The sequence below is a fragment of the Mauremys mutica genome, chromosome 18 (assembly GCF_020497125.1).
Source record: "Mauremys mutica isolate MM-2020 ecotype Southern chromosome 18, ASM2049712v1, whole genome shotgun sequence".
Taxonomy (NCBI): domain Eukaryota; kingdom Metazoa; phylum Chordata; order Testudines; family Geoemydidae; genus Mauremys; species Mauremys mutica.
The window spans coordinates 27336953-27357234 of NC_059089.1; the positions used below are offsets into that span (position 1 = coordinate 27336953).

General features: G+C 39.3%; 1 protein-coding gene across 2 annotated transcripts in view; it reads left to right on the forward strand.

Annotated features, from left to right (window-relative positions):
- Positions 1–20282, forward strand: part of GAPVD1 (GTPase activating protein and VPS9 domains 1) — a 64227-nt gene that overhangs the window by 24743 nt on the left and 19202 nt on the right. The window contains exons 3-11 of one of the 2 annotated variants that reach the window (XM_044992601.1): positions 515–1358; positions 8318–8404; positions 9522–9656; positions 9778–9967; positions 13958–14118; positions 17253–17382; positions 18358–18483; positions 19243–19416; positions 19721–19861. In XM_044992601.1, coding sequence (XP_044848536.1) covers positions 515–1358; positions 8318–8404; positions 9522–9656; positions 9778–9967; positions 13958–14118; positions 17253–17382; positions 18358–18483; positions 19243–19416; positions 19721–19861 — 1988 coding nt within the window. The remainder of the gene's footprint in view (positions 1–514; positions 1359–8317; positions 8405–9521; positions 9657–9777; positions 9968–13957; positions 14119–17252; positions 17383–18357; positions 18484–19242; positions 19417–19720; positions 19862–20282) is intronic. The other variant, XM_044992603.1, reaches the window with a different exon arrangement.

Sequence of the window (20282 nt, forward strand, 5' to 3'; positions counted from 1 at the left end):
AGTGCTCCGTTTAAAGGGACAGCGCTCCCCCAACACACACACACACACACACATATTTGTAATAAAAAATAATACAAAGTGAGCACCGTACATCTTGTATTCTGTATTGTAATTTAAATCAGTATATTTGAAAATGTAGAAAACATCCAAAAATATTTAAATAAATGGTATTCTATTATTGTTTAACACGCGTGTTCTCAAACTGGGGGTCGGGATCCCTCAGGGGGTCGCAAGGTTATTACATGGGGGGGTTGCAAGCTGTCAGCCTCCACCCCAAATGCCGCTTTGCCTTCAGCATTTATAATGGTGTTAAATATATTTAAAAGTGTTTTTAATTTATAAGGGGGTCGCACTCAGAGGCTTGCTATGTGAAAGGGGTCACCAATACAAAAGTTTGAGAACCACTGGTTTAACAGTATGATTAAAAACAGTATGATTAATCACAATTAATTTTTTAATCGTTTGACAGTCTTGTTACAAATAATTGAAATTTTTCACTGTTTTTTCTCTGAAGTGCTGAAGCTTCTCCTGCTGAATGCTGCCAGCATGCCAAAGTCTTGGAGGACACACAGTTTGTTGATGGGTACAAGCAGTTGGGATTTCAAGAGACTGCTTATGGAGAATTCCTCAACAGGTTGAGAGAGAACCCTAGGCTTATTGCTTCCTCTCTGGTTGCTGGAGAGAAACTCAACCAGGACAACACACAAAGTGTTATTTACACAGTTTTTACCTCCATCTATGGCAATTGCATTATGCAGGAAGATGAGAGCTACCTCCTTCAAGTTTTGCGTTACTTGATAGAATTTGAACTGAAGGAAAGTGACAATCCCAGACGACTTTTGAGGAGAGGCACGTGTGCATTCAGCATTTTATTCAAACTTTTTTCTGAAGGACTCTTTTCTGCAAAACTCTTCCTCACTGCAACATTGCATGAGCCAATCATGCAGCTGCTGGTGGAAGATGAAGACCACCTAGAAACAGATGCAAACAAATTGATTGAGAGGTTCTCTCCCGCACAACAGGAAAAACTCTTTGGGGAGAAAGGCACAGAAAGGTTCAAACAAAAAGTCCAAGAAATGGTGGATTCCAATGAGGCTAAGTTAGTGGCTTTGGTGAACAAATTCATTGGTTATCTCAAGCAGAACACATACTGCTTTCCGCATAGCTTGAGATGGATTTTATCACAAATGTACAAAACACTCTCCTGTGTAGACCGGCTGGAGGTTGGGGAGGTGCGAGCAATGTGCACGGATCTTCTGCTTGCATGTTTCATTTGTCCTGCAGTTGTCAACCCAGAACAGTATGGAATAATTTCTGATGCCCCAATAAACGAGGTGGCAAGATTTAATCTGATGCAGGTACCACTTCCTTTTTTATGTTACTCTAAACAAATGAGACCAGATAAGAATGGCCGTGCTGGGTCAGACCAATGGTCCATCTAGCCCAGTATTTTGTCTTCCAACAGTGTCCAATGACAGAAGCTTCAGAGGGAATGAACAGGGCAATTTTGAATGATGTATCCTGTCATCCAGTCCCAGCTTCTAGCAGTTGGAGGTTTAGGTACACCAGAAGCATAGAGTTGTGGCCCTGACCATCTTGGCTAATAGCCATTGAGTGGCCATTAATTTATCTCATTCTTTTTTTACGCCACCCAGCAGGCTATCAATTGCTGGGCAGTTCAGCTGTCCCTCCCGCCACTGCCGTGTGCTGCTCCTGCCCTCTGCCTTGGAGCTGCTCCCGGGAGCCTCCTGCTTGCTGTGCGGGGGGGGGGGGGGGGGAAGGGGAAGGGAGGAGGGGAAGAGGGGTGCTAATGTCAAGGTATCTGCCCGCTCCTGCCCCCCATCTCCACAGAGCAGGGGTGGACATGACAGGGCTCAGGACTGAGGGAGCTTGCTGGCAGCAGCTGCTGTCTCCACTTGCTGATCTACTTAAAAAGGTAAAGTACTTAGAGTGGGGTCAGCGTACTTAAAGGGGCAATGCATCTCTCTCTCTCTCTCTCTCTCTCTCTCTGCGGTGTCATTTCTCCTCCCTCCATTCCTGCTGCATTGTAGAGTGTGAGAGGCTGCATTAACAATGTGTTAACCCTTAAGGGCTCAGCCGAGTGCTAGTTCATCATTTAGTAATAAGGCATTCCCTGGGAAATATCCCACCCTCTGATTTCACCACCTCAACAAAGCAACATTTCCCTGGAACACCCCTCCCCCCCCAATTTACATTAATTATGGGGAAACTGGATTTGCTTAACATCGTTTTGCTTAAAGAAGCATTTTTCAGGAACATAATTATGTTAAGTGGGGAGTTACTGTACTTTTAGCCTTCAGAGCATCCCATGGCAATGAGTTCCATATGTTGACTGCGTGTTGTGTAAAGAAATACTTCCTTTTGTTTGTTTAAACCTGCCGCCTATTAATTTCATTACATGACCCCTAATTCTTGTGTTCTGTGAAGGTGTAAATAAAACACTTCCCTGTTCACTTTCTCCGTGCCTTTCATAATTTTATAGACCTCTATCATATTCCCTCTTGGTTGTTTCTTTCCTAAATTGAACAATCTCTCCTCAAATATGGAAAATGTTGGCTACCCTAGTCATTTTGGTTGCCCTGCTCAGTACTTTTCACAATTCTAGTTTGTTTTTTGAGATGGGACGACTAGAACTGCACCTGGTATTCAAGGTGTGGGCGTACCATGGATTTATAGGATCTATTTTCTGTCTTATATTTCCTAGTTGTGTGGGTTTTTTTTGTTACTGGTGCTGCACACTGAATGGATGTTTTCAGAGAACTATTCATGATGACTCCAAGATCTTTAAGTGGTAACAGCTAATTTAGACCCCATCATTTTAATGTATAGTTGGGATTATTTTTTCCTGTGTGCATTACATTTCACTTAGCAACATCAAGTTTCATCTGCTATTTTGTTGCCCAGGCACCCAGTTTTGTGAGATCCCTTTGTAACTCTTCACAATTGGCTTTGGACTTAACTATCTTGAGTAATTTTATATCATCTTCAGATTTTGCAAAGCCACGATTCACCCCCTTTTCCACAGCATAGGTCCCAGTACAGACCCCTGGGGGACCATTTACTTCGCACTATTGTGAAAGCTGACCATTTTTTCCTACCCTTTGCTATCTTTTAATGACTTACTGACCCATGAGAGAACCATTCCCTCTTATCCCGTAACTACTTAGTTTAAGAGCTTTTGGTGAGGGATATTATCAAAGGCTTTCTCGAAGTCCAAGTATGCTTATCAACTGGATCCCCCTTGTCCACATGCTTGTAGACCCCCTCTGAGAGTTCTAATAGAATGGTGAGACATGATTTCCCTTTATAAAAGCATCCATGTGTCCAGGGCTTTGGAGCGGAGCCTGGAGCGGCTCCGGAGCAGTGGAGCTGCAGTTTTTTGCCTGGAGCTGGAGTGGAGCCGGAACACAGCTCCAAAGCCCTGCATGTGTCTGATAATTCTGTTTTTTAATATAATTTCAAGCATTTTGCCTGATACTGAAGGTAGGCTTATTGGCATGTAATTGCCAGGATTGCCTCTGGAGCTTTTTTTAAAAATTGATATTACATTAGCTACCCTCCAGTCATCTGGTACAGAGGCTGATTTTAAGCAATGGGTTTATGTACCACAGTTAGTAGTTCTGCAATTTCATATTGGACTTCCTTCAGAACTCTTTGATAAAATTAATAGTAATAAGTCACCAGGACCAGATAGTATTCATCTGTTTGTTCCAGCCTCCTCTATTGACACGTGAATCTGGGACCGTTTCTCAGATTTATTACCTGAAAAGAATGGCTTGTGTGTGGGGATCTCCCCCATATCCTCTACAGTTAAGACAATGCAAAGAATTCATTAGCTTTGCTGCAACAGCCTTATCTTCCGAGTGCTCTTTTAGCACTTCAATCATACAGTGGCCCTACTGATTGTTTTGGCAGGCTTCCTACTTCTGATGTAGTTAACTTTTTTTGTTGTCAGTTTTTGTGTCTTGAGTTAGTTACTCTTCATATTCTTTTGTGGCCTGCTTTATAATTGACTTGCCAGAGTCTATGCTCCTTTCTATTTTCCTCACTAGGATTTGACTTCCAATTTTTAAAGGATACCTTTTTTGCCTCATTTCTTTTTACTTCGCTATTTAGCTATGGTGGCATTTTTTTGTTATTACTGTTCTTTGTTTTTCAAATTCGGGGTATACATTTTGTTTGAGCCTCCTATTATGGTGTTTTTAAATAGTCTCTCTGTAGTTTGCTGGTGTTTCACCCTTGTGACTGTTCCTTTTTAATTTCTGTTTAACTAACTTCCTCATTATTGTACAGTTCCCCTTTTTTAAATTAAATTTGACTGTGGTGGGTTTCTTTGGCATTTTTTCCTCTACAGGGATGTTAAATGTAATTACATTATGGTCTCTACTATTGAGCAGTTCAACTATATTTAACTGCTGTCTATATCCTATTCTCCACTTAGGACTAAATCAAGACTTGCCTCTCCCCTTCTAGGTGCCAGGACAAGCTACTCCTTGGTTTCTAGAAATTTTTCTCTCCATTCCTTCCTGAGGTGACATGTACCATGTCAATATGAGAATAATTGAAATCTCCCATTTTTATTGCGTTTTCTGCCGTTATAGCCGCTGAGCATTTCACAATCATCATCACCATCCTGATCAGGTGGTTGGTAGTATATTCCTACAGCTATACACTTATTGTTCAATCATGGAATTTCTATCCAGAGAGATTCTATGGGGCAGTGTTATTCATTTAAGATTTTTACTTTGACTCTGTGCTTTCTTTCACATACAGTGCCCCATCGGTATGACCTACTGTCATTTCTGTATATTTTGAATCCGGGTATTACCATGTCTCATTAGTTATCCTCCTTCCACTAAGTTTTTGTGATGCCTGTTATATCAATATCCTCATTTAATGCCAGGCATTGTAGTTCACCCATCTTCGTATTTAGATATCTAGCAGTTGTATATAAACACTTTGTATTTAAATGGGGCTCCTTTGCATTTGACTGTTCCTTACTAGCTCCTGTCTATATTTTACCAAATTCTTTCCTATTGTCTTTACTAGGGCATAGAGATCCCACTTTAATAAATTCATTCCTAAGGGATTTTTCTGCCTGAACTATGTTCAACTCCACACCTGACAGCTTTCCTCCAAACCTTAGTTTAAAAAATCCTCTACAGTCCTTTGCAACCTCTCCTCATATCTGAGATCTTCTAAGCATTTATTGGGGCTATTGTTAAAGTATTTTTACTGGTTTTACTAGGGATAAGATGATGAAAACTGATGTAAAATATTTCTGCTATTATGATTCCTGAAGAGGCAAATTTAAAGCTTGAATACCCATTTGTTTTAAAATGCTGAGTTTTTAAGACATTTATTGGTGTTTTTGATTGCCACTGTTGAAGTTGAGAAATATATAGCAGCCATCTAAACTCCCCATTAAAAGGCAATACACCTGCTTTTATAAGGGTGAGAGCTGTAAAGTACAAATATTTGTAAGACTGGTCTAGCAGCGCTTGTACATTTTAATATCCTTCCACTTTTGCTAGCATATTTGTATTTTTTTTTTGCTAATCTGCGCTAACTGAAATAATAGAATTTCATACAACTCTAGGACTGGAAGGGACCTGTATTCCAGGCAGGACTAAGTCTTATCTAGACCATCCCTGACAGGTGTTTGTCTAACGTGCTCTTAAAAATCTCCAATGATGGAGATTCCACAACATACCTAGGCAATTTATTCCAGTGCTTAACCACCCTGACAGCTAGGAAGTTTTCCTAATGTCTAACCTAAATAGCCCTTTCTGCATTTTAAGACCAATGCTTCTTGTCCTATTCAATCTCTCCTCACAGGTCATGTTTTCTAGACCTTTAAGCTTTTTTTGTTGTTCTTCTCTGGACTCTCTAGTTTGTCCACATCTTTCCCAAAATGTGGCACCCAGAACTGGACACAATACTCCAATTGAAGCTGTAACGGCGCAGAGTGGAGCGGAAGAATGACTTCTCACATATTGCTTACAACACTCCTGCTAATACGTTCCGGAATATTATTTGCGCGCCCCCCACTTTTTTTGTTTTGTTTTTGTGGCACTCAACACTGTTGACTCATTTTGCTTGTGATCCACTGTGACCCCCAGATCCTTTTCCACAGTACTCTTTCTTAGGCAGTCATTTCCCATTTTGTTGTATGCAACTGATAGTTCCTTCTAAGGGGAGTACTTTGCATTTGTCCTTATTGAACTTCATTTGATTTACTTCAGACAGTTTCTCCAATTTGTCCAGATCCTTTTGAATTTTAATCCTGTCCTCCAAAGCACTTGCAACCCCTCCCAGCTTGGTATTGTCTGCAAACTTTATAAGTGTACTCTCTATGCCATTATCTAAATCATCGATGAAGATATTGAACAGAACTAGACCCAGAACTGATCCCTGTGGGATCCCACTTGATATGCCCTTCCAGCTTGACTGTGAACCCCTGATGACTACCCTCCGGGAATGGTTTTCCAACCAGTTATGCGCCCACGTTACAGTAGCTCCATCTAGGTTGTGTTTCCCTACTTTGTTTATGAGAAGGTCATGCGAGACAGTATCAGAAGCCTTACTTAAAGTCAAGATATACCACATCACCTGCTTCCCCCCCCATCCACCAGGCTTGTTACCCTCTCAAAGAAAGCTATTAGGTTAGTTTGAGATTTGTTCTTGACAAATCCATGTTGACTGTTACTTATCACCTTCTAAGTGTCTGCAAATTGATTGCTTGATTATTTGCTTAATTATCTTTCTGGGTACTGAAGTTAAGCTGACTGCTCTGTAGTTCCCCAGGTTGTCTTTATTCCCTCTTTTTAGCTTGGCACTATATTTGCCTTTTTCCAGTCCTCTGGAATCTCTCTCACCTTCCATGACTTTTCAAAGATAATCACTAATGGCTCAGATATCCCTTCAGTCAGCTCCTTGAGTATTCTAAGATGTATTTCATTAGGCCCTGGTGACTTGAAGACATCTAACTTGTCCAAGTCATTTTTTAACTTGTTCTTTCCCTATTTTAGCCTCTGATCCTACCTAATCTTCACTGGCATTCACTACATTAGGTGTCCAATTGCTACTAAACTTTTTGGTGAAAACTGAAACAGTCATTTAGCGCTTTTGCTAAATGTCTGTCTCTTTTGTCCTCTGAATAGATGTACACCATGTTGCCTATTGGGCAACTACCCGCTGTTTTAACACTTTAGAATATGCCTTCAGGTGACAGAATGTATTGTCTTTGTGCAAATGTTTTGGGAACTTAATATTCATTAGTGGTATTAAACAGCACCCATTTGACTAAAAAACTACCGCATGTTCCATGTACATGGGGCAAAACATGGCATCAGTGTATGTACGTGTAACTGGTATACTGACTGATGAAATTCATTTCAGTAAGTTTTGTAGAGCAGAGAGAGTGTTTTACTATGTCTGCACAGTGCATAGCAGGAGGGGGCCTTAATCCTGATTGGGTTCTTTAGATGCTGCTGTAAAACAAGGGATCACTTATACACTTGCCGTATCATTTTTTGTATATTGTTATAGGACTCACAGTTTTATAAACCTCTTGGTGACAGGTTAAGGAGGGTTCTTTTTCAGGATAAAGATGTTAAGCAGTGTACAAACTGAGTCAGAGGTTTGTGTTTTTTCCATGCTTGTCTAGCAAAATTTACATGGCCTTTAAAAATCTTCAGGTCTAAGACCTCTAGGTTCAATCCTCATCCCTTCCATATTTGCTGTGAAGAATCAGAGCCTAATACTCCAGCATAGGCTTAAAAAATATGGAAAATAACGGCTTTGCATGCAATATTCAAATAAATGGGTAGGAATTATTTTACAAATAATGAAATAATTTAAAATAAGGTACTATTATACATTGTTCATTGAATGAAAGAGGGAAAGCAAAGCAGCCTTTGAGTTGGGAGTGGAAAAAAGTACACAGCTTTCTTAATAGGAGAAAATACTCTTCCTGTTTAGATAACTCGGATAGCTTTTAGTGAAACTTTCATACAATCATAAGACTGAAAGGGACCTTGAGAGGTTATCTAGTCTAGTCCCCTGCACTCATGGCAGGACTGAGTATATTTCCACATAGAACATTTTACTTCGGGTCTAAGAACAATGGTGAGAAATTTTAGCCCCAAAAGTAACTCTGGGAAAGTTTATATGTACGTTAAAATAGTAGTTTAAAAGAGAAGAACTTCTCATTTGATTCCTGTATTACAGTCTATCTTGTTGTTCTGTAATGGTTTCTGAAATATTTGCCCAAAGTGTTCTTTTTCCATTGTAGGTCGGGAGACTTTTGCAGCAGTTGGCAATGACAGGTTCTGAAGAGGGAGATCCGCACATGAAGAGCAACCTTGGCAAATTTGACAAAGTAAGAGTCACAAAACAGTACATATGTACATATTTGACACTTTGCCTTTCTGAGAATCTCAAAGCACTTCACAAACAAATAAGCTTCGCAGTCCTCTTATGAGGTGTAGGTGAGCAGCACATCTAATTTATGGGTAGGTAAACTGAGGTACAGGTTAAGTGACATCTGCATGGTCACATACAGTAGGGTCAGAGCTGGGAATAGAACTTGGAGTCATGCCTCCTGACTACTAGGCACACACCACCTTGTTGCTTAAATGACAACATTAACAAAACGTCAAAATATGACACTTTCTAAAACAGATACAAAGTGATTTTTTTTAAATAATTTTCTCTGCTGAATTTAGCATAAACTACTTTTACTTAAGGGGACACCATGTATTCAATTTAAAAAAAAAAAAAATTGCACACCTGCCCATGGATCTTCCTGTCAGTTTTTTGCCTCATTTCCTCTCTTCCTCCCCACCCCCCTGCCCTTTTTAGTAAATTGTTTACTCTTTCTTACTGGATGAAGGATGCACGCACAATAGGGGAACTGACTCTACGGAGGAAACAGTGAAACTAACTATACACAATGTGCTGTCAAATGCAGAAAGCAAACTAACAAACTTTTTTGCTCTTTTCTTTCAATCTCTCTTGCTACTTCTAATGAAACTAGGTAAACATCCAGTCAGCTGTGACTTTTAAATTGACAGTTCCCTTACTTGCCTATCCCTGTCCCCTATAATTTTGTTTCACTTGTAAGCTGTGCTCAGCTGCTTCCCGAGGAAGGAACAATTTAAGTACAAGTTCATTACTGTGAGCTAGTTTAAGTCTTCTAGTGCCATTGCATAACAGCATTTTTAAAACCGTACTTAAATATTTGAGCACTACAGAATCTATTTAAACAAGTGACACTTTGAAATGCAGATATGGAGTGAAAGGAACTCTAAATTTTTTGCATAATTTTGTACTTACTCTTCATTGGCTAAAAGATGTTTGATTTGCTATATATGTAAGAAGCAGCAAAACTGATATTCCCATGTAAATTATGTCTATACCTCTTGTACCTTTGTGTTCTTCTGTAGCTCTAAAATTTGAAACCATTCACTAAAAAAAACTACGTCTTCTCCTTGCAGAGCTGTGTTGCTGCTTTCCTGGATGTTGTTATTAGTGGGCGTGCTGTGGAAACTCCTCCGATGTCCTCAGTTAACCTTCTAGAAGGATTGAGTAGGACTGTGGTTTATATGACATACAGCCAACTTATTAATCTGGTAATATCCTGGTTCTTCAATAGGAGTAATATTTTCCTGCACATGCTTGCAGGAGAGAGATATAAGTGGGTGTAGTAGGTTACTATGTAGCTTCATGCTCCTTTCTACTCTAATTTTGTAGGTTGGTTTTATGCGAAATGTAATGTCAAGTGACCAACTGAAGGAAGATCGGATGGCTCTGGAAAACTTGTTGGCAAACTTACCCCAGAACAAACCCGGGAAAAGTAGCAGCCTTGAAATGACTCCTTACAATACCCCACAACTCTCCCCTGCAACTACCCCAGCCAACAAAAAAAATCGACTGCCTATAGGTGAGGAAGATTGAGAGAAATTCTTACAGCAAAAGCTTTTTGTTCATAGGCTTTCCTGCACCCTGTATACACTTCTTCAGCATTTCTTCAGTCCTCTTGTAGGATATGCTTACGTTTTCTTCACACCACTTCCACTGTGTGTGTGTGTTTGTGTGTAGCATAGTTGTCATTGAATCAGACTTTATGTAATGAAAATATCGGTTGGATCATCTTTCTGGTGTAACCACTCTAGCAGGACTGTACTTTTATCATATTTTTTTTTCTAGTGCCTTGTCTAGTCAAGTTTGAAATTTCCCAAATGATGTTTCCACCACTTTCCTTGGAAGAATATTCCAATTCATAGTGTAATTTTTCCTTTACTCCTACTTACACCTCTTAAACCAGACTGAATTTTAGTGTATTCATATAGTACATGAAGTTGTAGGGTTCCTAGTTCGCATGTAATGTAGACTTAATATAATCTAATCAGCATATGTTAGTGAAATGGTGCAGGACAGTGGATAGGAGAGACGGAAAGGGAAGAGTCGGAGATTGAGTGGTGGTGAGGATAGTGCAGTTGTCAACATTGATACAGAGAGGGTTTGGATATGAGGAGAAAGTAGAAGGAAAGAAGGATGTTCGGGTTTGCAATATTTAGAGAAGTGGCAGAATGTTTGTAATAAAATGTTGGAGAGACAGGAAGAGATGGGAATCTGATCAGTGGGGGAGAGGTTAGGCATAGGGAGGTAGATTTAAATCATCACCGTGGAGATGATCACTCAAGCGATGAGAGTGGGGAAGGAAGCTAGGGTGCAGACATTTGGCAACACCAGTATGGAAAATGGGAGGAAGGGGGATCCATTAAAGATAATGCTAAAAAAGTGCCAAGCAGTTTAAGAGGGGAGGTTGCCTCGTAATTATGCTGTCTTAAATCTGGCTACTGATGTGATGTTGCGCATTCTCTTCTGAAGCCTAGAATTTCATGATCTTATACCTTTTCAGCTCAAAAATATCCCATCTCAAAATGTGACACTTTTTTTCCCTCTAGATACTAAAGTATTGCACTCTGTTCAAGTGTTTACTTATATGATTGGAATATTGGTATTCAGTAGAAAAAGAGCTTGGTATTTATCTGTAACATAGGCAAAAATATTTATACTTAAAATAGTAAATTAAAGGTAGCAATTACTAAAACCTCATTTTGGTACCCTGAGTTATCCTTACCTCTCTGTGCACAACTGCTATTCTAAGTTTACATTAGTGAAGTAACAACTTGTTTGTATTTATTTTACAGTTTAAAATATTTTTGTTGTTCAAAGGCTTGATTTTGTTTCTGTTTAATGCTGTCGAAACCCAGGACAACAGTTGGCAGCCATTACTGCCTGGGATACTTCTACCACCAATCTCTCAGCTCACATTAATCTAGTAACCCCATTTGGTGGGTAATGGACTCTTTCCCTTCTTCCTCTATGCAAAACGTCTATTCACTTCATAAAACCATGCTTCTCATGCTTGTCTTTAATTTGCTTTGTGCCAGGCTTCTTTGTTTATTCCATTACACAGACCAATTCCTACTTAAATAGCTAGAAAAATGTAGTACCCTAAAAAGCCTACTCTCCCTTTGATGCATAATATTTGAAGGTAAAAATTTAACTCTCAATTTGCACATTTGGCCTCAGCTCCCATGTTTCAACTGAGGAAATTGATGCCATGCTGCCAGCCCCTAGATAAGATAAGGAACTTCAGGTTCTTGGCTCTTTCTCCAAGGGGTCCAGAATGAGGAGAGGAAGAGAAGATTATATTAAAAGGAGTTAGAGAACCACAAAGTAATCAGGGTGGTGGTATGATGTTGCTTTGCCATGTGTTTGTCAGTTTCTGATGATGTAACATCAGGTCTTCAGGTTTGTGATGTTTTGTTTTTTTGTTTTGTTTTGTTGTTGTGACTTTCTGCAGTTCTTCTTGCTGAGTGGCTCTCCAGTGCAAGATGTGGCATACCACTATTCTGAATTACTTATTTCCGTTACCAGCACCTGCTCTGAACAGGGTAGAACCATCCTAGGCCAGGCCTAGAGTGGCATTTTCTATTTTATATGCCATCACAAACATTATAAATTAGCATACCCAAGAGGTAAAAGGAATAAGGGCTTACCAGCTTTTGCTTATAAGTGTTTGACACATTCCATCTAGTGTACACTTGAATCCTCTTTTATATCAGATTTTGCTGAAAAGGACTTGCCCAATAAAGTCCAAAACTGCCTTAAATGCCCTAATAAAAAGTTTACTCTACAAAACATTGAAAGCCTCCAGTAATGCTGCTTTAGAACCTAGTTGCACAAGGGGCTGTGTGCCTCTAGCTTCTGTTGGCTCTATTGGAAAGTGCTCAGCAACTCATGGGATGCAGGGCCTTAATTCTTTTGTAATGCTGTACATTTGGTTAGAAAGTTTTATTTGTTGGTTTGTTTTTAAGTAAGAGTTCAGGAAGCTGCTCTAAACAGCACTGTCTGAATTGCTGCCAGTGTGCCTTCCCTTACAGTGAGAATTCTATGTCTCCTATGAACTCTTTGCCTATTCTTGCAGGCATTCTGGGATGGGCACCAGCTAACATGTTGAGTAACTATCATTGATGTCTGGGTGTAGTCCAGAGAGTTTGCTGGTGAATGCTGAAGGGATAACATTTATTTATTTATATGGTGTCCCTAGCCTCCGTTTGGCAGAAGCTGGAATGGGCGACAGGGGATAGATCACTTGATTATCTGTTCTGTTCATTCCCTCTGGGGCACCTGGCATTGGCCACTATCGGAAGACAGAATACTGGGCTAAATGGACCTTTGATCTGACCCAGTATGGCCGTTCTTATTAAAGTAGTGCTCTAACAGTCCGGGCTTTAGGCACTATACAAACATGTAGTAGCAGATGATACCTCCAAAAGCTTCTCGATGATGCCGCTTCTAGGCGGCATTTCGGTGGCTGGTCATTCGGAGCCCGCCACACTCTTCTGGGAACATGAATATGCTATTGTAACAGAAAGGTTGGGGACCACTGTTCTACATTGTTTCTGAACAGACCTCTTAGCCATAAGAAGCTTGATGCCCTTCTAGCTGGCAACAATAGGGTCTTTAAGTTTCCCTGCTTGTTGAATTCAGCAAGGGCCCAGGAAGGACCCATAAATGGTTCATTGGACAAATGCAAAAAAATGCTTTTCCAGGTGTTTTTCATTTGGTTGTCTTGGTCTGCTGGTGCTTTTTGATGATCATTTTCCTATTATTTAATGCGATGGAGATCTATCAGTGTAAGGTGCTTTTAGGTCATGAGGCTGTGAGGTTGGCATGACTGCAATTTGTAGGGAAAAAAACCCACCACTACTGAAAAGGTATTTTAAACATGGGAGCTAAAGTGCCTTTCTGGTGGTGCTCTGTTTTTGCAATGGTACAGAAGCAGAGGGGAGTCTCTCTTGCAAATGAAGAATGTGTGCAGATAACCTAAAGGGAAAGCTGTCCTGCCCATCTCGGGCAGGAATATCTGGGGGTTAATGGAGAAGCATGGTACGTTATATGCTTCTTAAGCCACTATGCTACAAGTCTCATATTTCCACAGTAGTGAAATATTTAAATAATTACACAGCCTCAGTGTCAGTTTTGCACATTCCCAGTATCAATTTTCACCTTTCCAGAAAGTTGTAAATTGTACTCTGCATTTTTGCCCATTCTTTGGTATGCATGCGCTAACATCACACTTGTGTATTGTATAGCATTTGTAGATACACCTCTACCCCGATATAACGCTGTCCTCGGGAGCCAAAAAATCTTACCGCATTATAGGTGAAACTGCGTTATATCGAACTTGCTTTGATCCGCTGGAGTGCGCAGCCTTGCCCCCCTGGAGCGCTGCTTTACCGCGTTATATCCGAATTCGTGTTATATAGGGTTGCGTTTTATCGGGGTAGAGGTGTACTCTGAGAGTTTAAATATTGAAAACCTTCATAACACTCTGTATTTTAACATGTATCATTAGCTACCCGTAGCAGAAATAGATCAAATATTCCAGTGGACCAGCATGGAGACCATGAGGGATCCTCCCAGGAGTCTATACTGGAAGTTCAGCCAGAAGAAGTGCTGGTTATTTCTTTGGGAACAGGTCCACAGCTTACTCCGGGGATGATGTCAGAAAATGAGGTATGAACAAGGAGTCAAATATAAATCACATGCTTTGAGAAATGAAGAATGTATATTCAGACCATGAAATAATACTAAGTTTGTCACACACTAAAACAAGGTTTAAACTGGAGAATTAGGGCTAAAACCTTGTATTTGTTTCACTGTATTTAGGTGTTGCAAATGTTCTCCAAACCACAACTGATTTCTATTTGTAATGATTAATACAGCACAACATTACCTATCTTACTGCCTTTTGGAGAACTGGGGAGGTTCCAGGACATATTGAAAATCATCATCAATGGTCTAGCAAGCTCCTCAGCCAGCTCTTTCAAAACTCTTGCATCAAAGAATTATCTGGACCTGCTGATTTAAAAATGTCTAACTTTAGTAGCTTCTGTTTAACATCCTGCAGAGATACTAGTGGAATTAAAGGAGTGGTATCATGACCATATGATGAGACCAGGGCTTTGGAGCTGTGCTCCGGCTCCGCTCCAGCTCCAGGCAAAAACCTGCAGCTCCTCTGCTCTGGAGCTGCTCCGCTCTCCAGCTCTGGGCTCCGCTCCAAAGCCCTGGATGAGACTATATCATTTGTTTTTTCACCAAATAAAGAACAGAAATATTTATTAAACTACCTTGTCTGTTTTTTTGCATTATTACTGATGGTTCTACCATTTCCATCTAGTAATGGACCAATACCTTTTGTCAGGATTCTTTTTGTTCCTAATAGGTTTTAAATACTCCTTATTGTCCTTAATGCTGTTTGCCATATATATTTGTTCTTGGGTTCCTTTACTTCCCTTATCAGTTTTCTACAATTCTAACTTCTGATGTATATTCATTTCTGTCAACTTCATTTTCCTTCCATTGGTTATATATTATTATTATTTATTATTATTTTTTTAATAGCAGCCTTCATTTTCCCTCTGAACAAGGTCACTTTTTTAACCAATGTGGTGTTCTTCCTTAATTGTGAGTTTTTGGGCGTCCAGTAAGATGTTCTTAAATGATTTCCAATTATCATTCATACTTTTCTGATTAAATTCTTCCTCCCAGCTGATTTGGCTCGTAATTGTTTTCAGCTTTGTAATTTGGCCCTAGTAAAGCACCAAGTATACATATTGTTCGTCTGGACTTTATTCTGCACATTATAAATGTGATCAAGGAATGATCACTTGTCTCGAAGCTACCATTAATTTTAGTTCTGTGGTCAGGTCCTCTTTATCTGTTAAGACAAGATCTAATACAGAATTCCCGCGTCTTGGATGCAATACTTTTTAAGTTAAGAAATTGTCATGTATAATGTTTAGAAATTCCAAGGAATGCCAGCATGAGACCTCCAGCATATGGCACTCAAATTGAAATCCCCCGATCACACTTTTTTTGCCTACAATTTATAGATAGGCATGTAAGGAGGCCGTCATCCTGTTCCCTAGTGTGATTTTGGTGGTCTGTAGCAGACACCAACTAATATCCCATCTTATGCTTTATCTCTTAGGACATTGGTCCATAATCATTCAACATCACTTTCTTCCGAGTTATCTGTGACTCGGAAACAGGTAATGCCATTTTTGACATAGAATGCTGCTCCCTCTCCCTTTTTGCCTACTCGATCCTTCCTAAATAGGTTATAACCATTGATTTTAACATTCCATTATTGTGATACATCCCACCAGGTTTTAGTAATACCAAATAGATTGAATTTATGCTCACAAATGAGCAATTCCAATTCTTTTTGTTTGTTACAGGCTCCTAGCATTGGTGTACAGGCAATTCAGGAATTTCGTCTCTTCCTGTCCTTTGGTTCCTTGATTAATTTTGTTCTCAACATCTTGATTTTGTGATGAGTGCTTCCCTCTTTTTACCATCCCCTTTTGCTGTTAGTTTAATGCCCTCCTGATTACTCTAGCCAGCCTGTCCCCAAGGAGATTTGTTTCCTTTTTATTGAGGTGGAGGCCATCCAAACTATATGGACCCCTCTCCCAACAGAAGTTAGACTAGTGTTTAACAAAACCAAAACCTTCCACCACTTACCTAGCCAATGGTTCACTCCCTGAATCTTCTGCCTTTCTGCTGTTGTGGGACAGGAAGGATCTCAGAGAAGGTTCCTTGGACATTTTAAGTACTTAAGTAGTAAATTAACAGAGTACTTACCATCTTCCCTCCCTGATAGTGTGTGTGTGTGTGTACACAAGTTGACACCTGGCCAATTTTAATAACTCTGAAGAAGCCTTGGAGGACAACTGTAAAGTAAGTATTGTGTTTTATATGGCTTTGGTGTCTCTCTGCTGCCAGGTAAAGGTGTGGTTTCTGCAGTTGGATTTTGAAAGCAGATAAATACCACCTTCATTAAGCCATCCCTGCCTTGTCATTCTGTGCAGAGACATGCCTCATCTTTCTTAGTAGGGTAAAACCTTCTGATTCATAGAACCAAGAGATTTTAGTATCTCCAAAGGAACTGGTTTGTTCTCTGCTTTGCAAGCCTATTAAGTCTTATGCTAATCCTCTAGAAACTTTTGTATACGGAAGTTACTGTGCATGCCCAAGTTATAAACTCTTGAAACGTAGTATTTAGAATGAAAGTGATGAAACAGACTTAACTACTGCTGCATAATAAATCATGAAGAGTTAATTATGCCAAGCCTGTGGAGATGTTACTTCATGATAGATTGCTTGGGAGCAAACCTGAGCTGCCATATCCAAGCTTGTAAAGGCTGAATATCCAAGTATTACGTTATCCATCTGCAGCTGTTGGCATAATGTGTCCTTTGAATAAGAGGACAACTTCCTTAAGTCTATTAATGTCTTGCCCAATAGTTCAGATTCCCTCCTGTTGGAGTGCTGCAATTATCAATTGCTATGTGATATTAAGGTGCCTTTAGAGTAAAAAGTCAGTTGAGGTTCCATTTTCATGATATACTGCATGTCTAAATCTTGGCTATTTTAAAATCTCACCAGGCTGTTACTGTGCAGAAACGTGCTCAATCTTGATTCAAATGACCTTTCCTCAAATGTGAGATGTTAAATACTGACTGTGCCATTAAAGATCTAGAAAAGTTGAAAAAAATCTGGTTTCAGTTGTTAGACTGATTTGTAAATAAAATTAATTTATTTTTCTGGGTCAATTAAACATGTTGATTTTTCCTCCCCCATAGGTCTTAAACATGCAGCTTGCCGATGGAGGACAAGGAGATGTCCCTGTTGATGAAACCAAACTCCACGGTAAACCTGATAAAACCTTGCGCTTTTCCCTCTGCAGTGATAATCTGGAAGGAATATCTGAAGGTGAAGGGTTACTTAAGTATTCAAAAAGTTTTGTGTTTCAGATTTTAATTCTAAAAGAAGCTTCTGTTATATCCAGCATGTCATATCTGCCTTTGCAAAGGCTGTCTCATTTTCCCCCGAAAAGCCTGCCTTCATGTTTGGCCGTAAAAAGTCACTTTTGACTGAAACTTTGACATACAGGTTGCTGAAGATAATTTTGGACTGGAAGGGATGAACAAAAAATGACTGTAGTTGAAAAAAGGATAAAAGGATTTTCAACTTGGTGCATGTTATTGGCATAACTGCAATCTAAATTGTCTGTAAATTTCTAGTTCACATACTGACTTTTAATCTTATTTTTATCAATTTTTTTGTATGCCAAAATGTTAGGAGCCTAGAACAACAGCTCTCTTATATGAGTATCTCACACAGCAAAGAGGGGTTTCCCTGGGATATTGAATAGGCTTCTACAAGCCGTTCAAATGTTCCAGGTAATATGTTATTTTATTTAACTTTCCATGATTAGTTTTTTCTCTCCTTCTTGTTTTTCAATATAAACAAAATCAAGTTATTAGAGAAAACTAATTACAAAAGTTTGTATTTGAATTTTGGCTAAAAGCTAGTACACTAATATTGATGTGCTAACCATGTGTGGCAAGGTATCTGAAGATTAGTTAATGTTGTTGTGTGGCACTACAAAGTTGTAAAGTGTTAATTACTGGAGAGCTAAGTGTTCCAGTTTCCAATTCTACAAGATAATTGAGATGTTGGTATTTAACACACTTTCTAAATAGTTCAGCATATTGAGAAGAATTTTTGAGTTCCTCAGTTCAGTATTTCACATACATGGCTAATTTGTATTGAAAATGACAGGCTTCAGCTCATTTTTTTTTTTTTTCCGTCTTGCTAGTAAGTTGCATCTTGTACTGTTTATGCTACGAGTTTGGAAAATAGTCTGATCTGAACAAATCTAACAGAAAAATCATTTTTCATCAGGTCCTTCAAATCGCTCCAATTCTGTGTCCTCTTTGGATTTAGAAGGAGAATCCGTGTCAGAGCTTGGTGCAGGGCCTTCTGGGAGCAATGGTGTTGAAGCCCTGCAGCTGTTAGAACATGAACAAGGTAGGTGCAGATACACAGCTCAAAGCGAGTAGACTGTTACAATTTCTCTAAATCCATAAGTTTTGAATCTCTAAATTGGATATGTCTGAGATGAATAAAGGGGCTTTCTACATCGTTTAATTACTTTCACACTTTTTTGAATATCTCACATTTTCATTTATTTTTTTCATTAGCAAGCTATTGTTGTCCGCTAAAACAATGTTAACATCATTCTTAGAACAGTGACCTTATATTGTATTTTGAAATCTCAGTCACTATAATAAAATATTTTTAAATTTTTGTTTTATGATGCCTTCCGCTTCAAGAGGGAAAAGGATGATTTGAATTGTAGCAATTGGAAATGTTAGATCGTAGATATTTTTGTAGTTACCGACACTTTAACTGGAGAGGTCAAAGTGTTCCAACTGATAGGAATTCAACCTCTTCCCTTCCACAAATTAATCTCCCTTCCAGTCAGTTTTCACCATAATTTACTCACTCCTTGGTGTCGGTCATTCTTAGTTGTAGACAGTTATGATAGCTCTGTTTGGCAAATATATACACTTTTTAAACCTTTTCTCATAAATAAATCTCTAGTGTTTCTCAAATATGAGTAAAGAATGTTGTCACATTGCATCTATTTGAATATACAAATTATTGTGATTATTATTAAAGTGATGTACAGATCCTAGTTATTTAAAACTGCATTTTACTTGATAGAATTAGTTTCCTGTCCTATAGCATATTGAAGAATTTTTGAGACCTTTTGTTTTTACATAGCTACGACTCAGGATAATCTTGATGACAAGCTCCGTAAATTTGAAATTCGTGATATGATGGGATTGACTGATGATAGGGACATATCAGAAACTGTGAGTGAGACCTGGAGCACAGATGTCTTGGGCAGTGACTTTGATCCAAATATTGATGAAGACCGCTTGCAAGAAATTGCAGGTAACTGTGCATATCCGACATGAAAACTACTTTAAGCTTGCTGCAAAGCAAGGAGGCTTTTGGAACTCTCATTCAGTCTCTGTGTAGTTATGAAATAAATGTGTTGTTAAATCTAAGTTTCTTTGTAGAAAAACTTTAGACATCTGTCCTGCCTTTGTTATGGGTATTTTCTCTTCCCCCCAGCCCCAGTAGCTGTTGTGTGTCTTTTTTATAATTAATACTGGACACCCAGTTTATGGTGTGTGTCTTACCAGAATCCTCTCATCTTTCCTACCTGATCCTTTCTTCCCTCTTGGTTGTGCAGGTGCAGCTGCAGAGAACATGCTTGGCAGCTTGCTGTGTTTGCCAGGTTCAGGATCTGTGCTGCTTGACCCCTGCACAGGGTCAACCATATCAGAAACCACCAGTGAAGCGTGGAGTGTGGAGGTATTGCCAAGTGATTCAGGTCAGAATCCCGCAACTCATCTTTAGTTTGGTCTTTGACATGAACTGCAAAGCATTATTTCATAAATATTTTTGGATAAGTGCCTCACTTGAAACCATCACTTTGAGAGGGAATATTATCTGCCCAAAGACCACATGCTATTTCAGAGGCAGGTAATAATCATAGTGGTCCTTTTTCAAACAAAGATGATTGCTTATTATTCCAAAATAAAACTATGAGAATTATGGAAGTCTTTAAGATTGACATATTGTGAATACAAATACCCATATAGCACTCAGGCTGCACAAAATAAGCCGGTTTATAGCCATTCCCTTTGGCTGGGTGGCATGCTGTAAGGTGAGGGAAGGGTGTATGATGAGCAATGACTAGGAGGATGGCAGATGTGCTGTGATGTCTTGTTTTTAATTTGTTTGGGTGAGTT